The 8,799-nt window shown below is 44.4% G+C and overlaps 1 protein-coding gene across 1 annotated transcript in view; it reads right to left on the bottom strand.

Moving 5' to 3' along the window:
* The window catches only part of GPR137B (G protein-coupled receptor 137B), a 35,331-nt gene that overhangs the window by 3,906 nt on the left and 22,626 nt on the right, over nt 1-8,799 (bottom strand). Inside the window, exons 5-7 of the mRNA XM_026844322.1 lie at nt 6,476-6,625; nt 4,443-4,571; nt 1,509-1,633 (exon numbers count right to left, since the gene is read on the bottom strand). Of these exons, the coding sequence (XP_026700123.1) occupies nt 1,509-1,633; nt 4,443-4,571; nt 6,476-6,625 (404 nt within the window). The remainder of the gene's footprint in view (nt 1-1,508; nt 1,634-4,442; nt 4,572-6,475; nt 6,626-8,799) is intronic.

Below are 8,799 nucleotides of genomic sequence, written 5' to 3'. Positions count from 1 at the left end.
CTTAAAAGCAAAACAGAAGAATTAGTGACTGGCAGGTTGGTTCTGTAGATACCTGGTTAGTGAATGTGAGTAAAACGCAATTGCATAGAGGTAGTAGTTCCTATGCTGAAGTGCAAAAATAAAACCCCAAGCAGGGGTTTAGGCAGCTATTTATTTTCTGATTTGCTGCCAGTTATTTTGGCCCAAGTGTTCTCATTATCTGTTTCCTGATTCTTCTGGTTCACTAAAGACCCTCCCCGTTCTGATTTGCTGTTCAGAAGGTGTTTGAAATTCTGAGAATTGGTGCTTCTAATCCCTACCCTGTCCTGCTGCTGGCAGGGGCCTGTGTGGGACAGACCCAAACCCGCCGTGTCAGGTGTTGGGGTGCGGGATGTCAGCAGTGCTGGCACACGGCTGCTCCCCCACGAGCACCGCCGGGCGATGCAGGTATCTGGTTTCGTTTCCCCTGGGAACTGCCTCTGCCTTACCAGTGCAGCTGGTTCCCTCCTGCCTCTGTGGGGAAGGGAGGGTGCCCCTAGCTTGAGGCCGAATACCAGCCTGGCACACACCACCTCCAGCATCCTCGGAGGGTTTAGTTAATATGTGGGAAAAGCCAACGCCAGGGTAGGATGACTGAGAATGTAAATTGTGAATATCCACCTTTGCTGAGTTGTGGTTTGGGCTCAGAGACGGTGATACGGTCTTAGCTAAGTGACAAGAACTAGAACTGGGTATGTTGGCTATGGTTAGCAAGTTAGCCTTCATTTTAGGCTGACTGAGTATGCTAATTACTATTAACTTAGTGTAGATACAGGAGCAGCAAATGACTAACGCAGGACTGAGCCTCCTTTGAGGGCAGGATGGTGTCCTGGCAGTGCCTTTCCTTCTCTGAACTGGGTGCTCTCATTCTTGCTGGGAACTGCTCCTTCCTGGAAGGGAATCCTTACCTAAAGCTCACAGTTACACAGGGAAAATAGCTTTTTTGTGTCAGTTCTGGGTTGTGCGGGATTTCAGCAGTTGGGTGGATTCACATAAGCTGTCAGCAAGTGGGAAAGCAAACGCCCCCTTTGTTTCAGGTAAATCCCGAGATGTTTAGACACGTTACAGGGCAACCAAAGTTGAGAAGTTTCTCGCTACCACCATCACTGCCTGCGCTGTCGAGCTTTTCCCTGCTCTCCTGCAAGGCAGGGAGACAGCTGGTGATCTAGGCTGCCTTGCTCACACGCTCCAACTAGTAAATAGCCCTTCTTCAGCCACTCTTGGAAGAAACAGAGGGTGAAACATGCAACCCAGTGATCTGACCACAGTTTTTCAATGAACGGCATACTGTCCGTGGGGCCCATGGATGCCTACAGTCACTCAGTGCTGCCTTTCCACTCCAGCTTCCTCCTTTGTTTCCCCTCACCCCCTGGAATTTATGCAACATCTGGAGCGAGACAATTTTACATTAGTCTTCTGCAGTATGTGAGAGTTCTTCCTCCTCTGGTTTCCATTATGGAAAGCAAGCAGTTCCCTCTTGCATCTCTCACCTGCCCTGTGCCCCCTGTGGTGCAATATTCCACGCAAGATCGTCATCGCTGTCGTATCTGCGAGGGTTGTCAAAGAAATAAGATCTGGGACTGAAGCCATGGCTTGGGACCATTCCTGCGTTGGCCTGAGGGAAGGGAAACCTCAGTCAGCACTTGCAACAGATACGTAAACTGCTTGGTGCCTGAATTCTAAAAAAAGTCACTGCAGATTTACCTCCTGGCTTCCAAAATAAAAGAGGCAATTTTGCATTTGCTGTAGACAATATAAATATCTTTACATTTTCTGTTTTTCTTTACCAGCATAGTGCTAGTCTACCGATCTTCACAGATTTTCCTTTTCTATCCTTCTAGATAACAGATATGACCCATTAATGAAACCACCCCCCAGACTGCATTTAACCTGTCTGCTGAATGCCTGTCCAACCTGGTCACTTTGTGCTTTTAGCCAGCTGACTTCAAGTGCGCAGCAGGGAAGGAGCTAAAGGGTATGAAACACCTAAAGAGATTTTGTTTTACCTCCCACATTTGTAACCCTCTCTCCTGGTGCATTATCTCCCTTGCTTCAGAAACTGATCATACTGAGTCCTGGCACCCTGCTTACTGAAAGCACAGCTGGAAAGCCCCTTAGCACCTCTCTGAGCAATTTCAATATCTCCTCTACAGTGCTGTGAGGGTCAAATCCCGAGAAAGTGTCCTTTGATAAAACGAGGAAAGGGGTGTACATGTAACTGCTTCATTTACGAAGCATTTTGCTTTTATTTCCCTATGAATCAAAGCAGAAAACATGCAAGATTCAGAAGGTCAGTTTGATTCTGGAAACAGTCAGGACCTGGCTGAGCCTCTGCCACTGACCCACTGCTTCCAGCCCCAGGGAACAGGGTTCCCAGCACCTCTGGATAAGCCAGGATTGCATCTTCTCCTTGGTATTAAGCAGGAGAACAGGTTAATCTCCCCATTTTTTAGATGTTTAATAACTTTGACAAAGATGAAGTGAAAATAGGTCCATCTCTATTGTCTCCCCATTTCCAACAGTTGTCTGGCTGAAGGTCTGGCAAGGCGAAGGCCCGCAGACTGCAGACAGACCACTCGTTCCAGGCTATAATCGCCTGTGGAGGGGAGCTTTACATTTGAACAGTGCTGAACGTAGGCTGCCTCTGCTCAGACTTTTTGTTTCTGAAATCCTGAATGAAACATAAAACCAAAACCCCATGATTTTTTGGGATTCTTCCTTATTAAAAATAAAGAACATTTTTTACTTTTACTAAATCAGAATTGTTGTTAAGATTTTTTAACTAAAAGAGGGTTTGTTTTGATTCTAACCCCATGCTTTCTGGCCAAGTATTTTCAACCACTGGACCATTTGATACTTAACTGCCGTAACAGCCACCCTACTGAACAGATTGAAGTCCTGTGGCCCTTGGTCTCCCTCTTGTGGCGTACCTGCACTGACGTTCAGTTCTGTACTACAGAGTCTCTTCGTTGTTTCTTACTAACGTTGTTTCCAGTTTTCCTCTTACTACGATATTATTTAGCACAAATGTCTTGTGTAGAAAAAATCCACTTATGCCCTATCCACCATGACAAGTAATGTCTACCCTAAAAAAAGTACCCAGAAAAGAAGTGATATCGCTGATTGGCTCTTCTGAACTATATGTTTATGAAGTTGGAAATTTAAGGCTTTCTGCAAATCACAATGCAAAAATATAATGTTATATGTGTTACTGAAGTGCTCTTTGACTTGTGAGAGAATACTGCCTGTGAGAATCCATTTGAGGTCTCGTTTGAGTAGGATACCAAGTCCTTATGTGATCAGCTTTTTGAAAGGAGAGATTAGACCACATCCTTTATTTTTCACTTGCTTGTGAATCTCTCCCACACTATCCAAACTTGCCCATCAGGTCTAGCCTTACTACACTCACTTTTTAAATAAAATGAGATCTCTCTGTGATCACTTCTTAGAAGAGCAGCACCACTGGACTGTACTTTAAAACATTTCTTCTCTTTGCAGTTGTCCTGGCTAACTCCTAAGCAGGAGTGGGGCTGAGAATTTTTTAGTTATGGATGCTGAGGTCCATGGGGTTTCTTAGTCCAATGTCAGGTATTTCCTCCTTGTTCAGCTTGGCTTTGTCATTGTCTCTGAAATCTGCATGTGAGAATAAAAATTATCGTCTTCTCTAAAAAATTATTCTATTAATTGCTTCTCTTACTTGTTAATTTACCATTCACATCCTTCTTGGGGAATATTAGGTTTGGTTTGGCCTACAGAAACAGAGATGTTACCTCAGTAATCCTAGTGCAGGGCTGATATTCCCCATGTATCCTGTGCTAACCCAGAGAGTTGCCTACAGCTATAAGAAGATGCTCATCAGTCTGTTAATTACCTAGATATTAAAGATCCTTACAGGAAACTATCATTACAACTCACATCTTAACCCCTGCTCTGCTGAAATAGCAATCAAAAATGTCAGCAAGTGCTTATTATGGCTGTTGGTCTTTGACATGGAAACAATCCAATGGGTGCAGGACTGAAAGAATTCACTCTACTACTTCATACATGCTGTTGAACAGTTAGCACACAATCGTTTTCACTGCTATGTGATGAAAGATCCCAAGTTTGGATAACAAACTCCTTTTCCACTGACTCCAGCAAAGTCCTATAAACTCAAATGGAAGATGTCCTTAAATTTAAGGAGGTTCCTGATTTTTAAGGTAAACCGCCTGAGAAACACCTTGTCTTCCTTCTTGGTAAATATGAGTTTCTTTCATGAGGTGTTAGTATAAGGAAGTGGGGAGTTTGGGTTGCTTTTATTCTGCCAAAGTTACATTGAAGAAAGAGAAGTCAAAATGTAAAGAAGCAAGAGCTCCTTCAGAAGCTGAGCCCTCCAGACCTGCCTGGACATTACACTATCAAATACACTAACAAATTCCACTTACTAGATCTTTTGTAGGGTTCCGGACACGGAAGAAATACACAACCAAGGAAGTAGGCAAGAGCTCCCAGATGAAAAGGACCACTCCGAACACTATGTAACCTGCATCTCCCAGCTGACATTTCAGATCTGCCTGTTGAAGAGTCAGAGAGAAAAGTGTTTAAAGATAGCAGCTCATTTAAAGGTGCTGGAGGCAACATGTCTTCTTATGAGGATCTGTATTTAAGTGGATGAAATGCTTTACAACATGGCCAGAAATTCCACTCAGTAAAGCTAGACTAATCTGGCTAATGATTAAAGACCTATTAAAAAAAAAAATCAATATGCTGTCTTGTTGGGTACATGACTTCCCTTTCCTTCTCCCTTTCTTCCTCCTGCTATCTTGCCAGGCACTGCTGGCAATCTGGCTTTTTAAAATTTAGGCTTGTATCCCTTCAAGCTGGTGCACATTGTTAGCTTGAATAACCATGATGCTCCTATAGCAATAGCTTTGAATTTTCACCATTCATCATAGTTGCAGAGGGCAAATCCTGTCCTTTCATATGTTTTGTACAGAAGAGAAAAAGGGTAATGTTTCTGACAGGTGATCTGAGGCAGTACCACAGTACAAACATTGGGCTGTAGGTTTAAAAGTGACTTTTGATTCTGGTACCAAACTGAGTACCTGCTCCTTAGTTCCAGGCCCTTTACGTATGGCTCAAATCATTTATCCCGAAATGCAGGCAACCCAAATGTCACAAGTCAGATCAGATGTTCAGAAATCAGTGGCAGTGACCTAAGGTCTAAAGCATTGCGGCGAGCTCCCTACGAACAACCTCTGCCTTTCCCGGGGGGAAACGGGACCAAATATTCTGGCTGTAAAGTTCCAGCCCCTGTTACTCCAGACTGTAGAAGTCAGCACAAGAGGTGCCCCCTGCAAGGGGTCAGCAGGAGCAGCAGCAACACTCCAGGCCCCAACAACAAGAGGGAAAATGTTTGATTCAGGAGGTGAGTCTCAACCTAGTGTCCTTCTGCCTAAGCCTACATGTTACAATTACACGGAGTGGCAACACCTAGCTGCACTCCTCCACACCGCAGCAGGGTTGATTAGTGGTCCCTTGACAGACCCTACTCAACTAACTCATAATGAGGTCCCCTGGGCAATCCTACCTTACTGGTTACCTACTTCCTATTTACAGTTTTATCTACTGCTCAACAGAAAATTGTTAATGGCTCCAGGTTTGCTTGGCCACCTTGGCCCCTGTGTAGCTGGGAACACTGCCTGTGGTCTGCAGGTGCCTGCTGAGAGGGTGGGGACATGTCAAGTGTCTGGGATTTTCAGGACAAACAAAATATACTCATGGTCCAGACCCACACCAGCCATTATGCCTAGCCTTGACAGAGCTCGAAAACTGCTGGGAGCTGGCTACATGCTTCAAAGCAGAGAAAGGGGCTGGATGCCCAAATTTCATAAAATCCAAGAAAGAATTCCCTGCTATATCCTTTAGTGTTTTTATCACTGTTAGTTTTCAGTCTGAATTGTCACTTGCAATTAAAGGTTGGGAAGAATCTTAGTCTTATCCTCAAACTACAGAAGTTATCATGCTAATGACAGAATTAAGGTAAATAACTCCACAGCCCTGGATAGTAATGGGGGATTTGATGATGACTTCAGAAATGAGCATTTCAGAGGAATCAATTACTGTATTTCTGCTTCTCCAGGTACAGTACATTCCTTCTAATGGACAAAACACCTGCCTTTTTTTGATAAAAGGCGCTTTTTTGTTTAACAGTAAAATCATAGTAAATAAAAGATAGACTTTTTAAAAAAAATTTCTAGTGGTTATTTCTTTCTTTTAACACTGAGGAGTTTTGTTTTCTTCCTTATGCTAAAATTACCATAAATTTGTATTCCTGGAGCAAAACAATCTTAGTTCATTGAATAAAAGAAAAAAGACTAGGATTTTAATATCTTAATTCCTCTTGTCATAGCACTTAGGAAATAAGCCATCATATACAGAATGAGTTTTTCTCATTAGCAAATATTTTCATACTTGCCTGATCTGATACGTTGTACCAATCGTAATCAAAAGAATTGACTTTCTTGGTTTGGGAAAACGATAAGATGAACAAGTTGTAACAGGCTCGTGAGGTATAAAGTAGTATAACAGTCACTCCTATACTTGTCACCTGACAGACGGATGAGCCCTGGAAGAGATTTAAGCGCAGGTTGTAATTCATAAGGGGAGTTGAGAAGCACATTGCTTTGTATGGACTTCATGCTACTCTGTCTAATGCAACTGACTTTCTCTTTCTTTCTTTGATCAGTATACCCTACACTACGTACATTCCTGTACAGTGGTTTCCAGGCAATGGTAGCAGTTGCATCCCTTACCAAGATGGGCTGTGACTAATTCCTACAAATTATTGTACAAATGCTATTTTCAGAACACTGAAAACACCTAAGAACTACACTTGGTACCAGATGGAGCAAGAGAATTCAGCTTTCAGCTGTGCATTAGCTACAGAGCATCCTGTATAAGATGCTGGCTAGCTGCCCTGATGCAACCTTGCACCTTTTTACAACTGCTTGCTCTGTGCCTATTTCCTAAGTACAGAGCAGATTGTAACAGTCAGCAGTTCAACACAGCGCAGACAGGAACAGAACATCCTGCCTTACCTAATGTCAACACAGCGGAGACAAAGTAGAAGCACTGCCTATGGGCAGAGTGACCATGGCAGGATGGCCTGTGAGTGGGAGCTGGGGCACAAGGTGAGGAATGAGACTACAGAGTGCAAAATCACAACAGTTCCTAAACCCCAGGGAAAAAAAATGGACAGAGCAGGGGAAAGAGCTTAATCCAGTGTGAGGATCAAGTGAGATGCCTGACCACTGTGGTAAGTGGGGAGGGGCACTGTGGGGCTCTGAGATGCCAGCACAGGAGCTGCAGCAGCCAGAAAGGAAGGAATCCGGGAGTCATGGCTACAGGGATCAGTGTGAGTCTGATCACAGAGGCAGGAGCATGTGCGTAAATGGGACTGGCTTTGAAGGAAGCTCAAAGTAAATTCTGTGCAGTTGGCTCTGGAATAGTGCTTTTCATAGTGAAAGGAGGAAAAATGGGTTAAAGCTTTGTGTGCTTTTAGAGGAGTAAAATGCCTTGCAATCTTCACTTTACTAGCCCTGCCCTCTCCCTCTCCTGGCAGAGATCCGCACCACCAGGATGAGCTCCTCTCATCTGTGGAAGAGAGAGGCTAAAGGGGAAGTTGTCCCTCCCCTCGTGGGAACTTTTAAGCCAGTGTGGGAGACAGGAAGGTCTACAACCTATTCCCTCTGCTCACACTGCTTCCAGGTTTGCAGCCAAGGAGGTTCCAAGCACTGTAGCAGGTAGAGCAGAGACAACAGAATGGCTAGGGAAGTATCAGGGATAATCACCTAGTCACCATGTCCTGAATCCCTGACCTTCAGGAGACTACCAGGGGCCCTCTGCTGCTCACCCACGCTGGTGGCTATGGATTCTGTGGCTCTGTCAACCCAGCTCCTCAGTCTGCACCCTAGTGAGTGCCAGTCAAGAGAAGCTCAGGGAGAAGCCAGAAAAGCTTGCAGAAAACTAGCTTGCCTGTTTTCCCAGCAAAGTAATACTGATTCAGGGAACAACCAGGCTCAGGGGTATTACAAAATCCTCAGTACAGCCAACGTCTCTGACTGAATTCCTGCTTACAACATGCTGGAATTACCACCATTCACTGGGCCATAACCTACAGCTACATCAGGAGTGAGCCAAGAGCCTGCCTCTATATGGGAATTGAAACCAGATACATAGTAGGCAGTGATGAAAGCTGTGGCAAGGCCAGCAAGCAGGAAATGCCACAAAGAGGAAATGTTTGCTAGGTTCTTCTCCATTCTGCTTCAGTACTAGCAAGTCAGTGATGCTGTCATGGAAACTGAGAGTGAGAGCGCAGAGAGAAGCTGCTGACTGGCACATACCATATCCCAGCTCTGTGGCTTTTACAGAGTGGGGATAGCAAGAAGTGAAGAGCAGAATGGGGTTGGTATTTCCCTCTATAGAATTCTCTACATAGCTGTCATTCTTTAGTAGTTAATAGTTAAATATGTTAGACATTTAACAAACTTCAATCCCACCAAATACAAAAAAGGAGATAAAAGTGTCCTGGTTTTGCTTCTAGTCAAATATACTTAGAGGCTTGGGGAAGGGAGAGCTCACAGTAAAAGTAAAGCCAGAGGAATTTTTTCAGCCACAGGCCCCTAAGAAAAGAGAGGGAGCCCCGAGTTTCTAGCACGTCCCACTACATGATGCTTCTGGCCAGCACAGAACTGGCCCAACGGCAGGGCTGTGCACCACCTTGGTGCTGCCATAGCCTTG

Source organism: Athene cunicularia, assembly GCF_003259725.1.
Source record: "Athene cunicularia isolate RWA chromosome 3 unlocalized genomic scaffold, athCun1 chr3_part1, whole genome shotgun sequence".
Taxonomy (NCBI): Eukaryota; Metazoa; Chordata; class Aves; order Strigiformes; family Strigidae; genus Athene; species Athene cunicularia.
The sequence above is the reverse complement of the archived record's forward strand: the minus strand, read 5'-3'. Positions and strand labels throughout refer to the sequence as shown.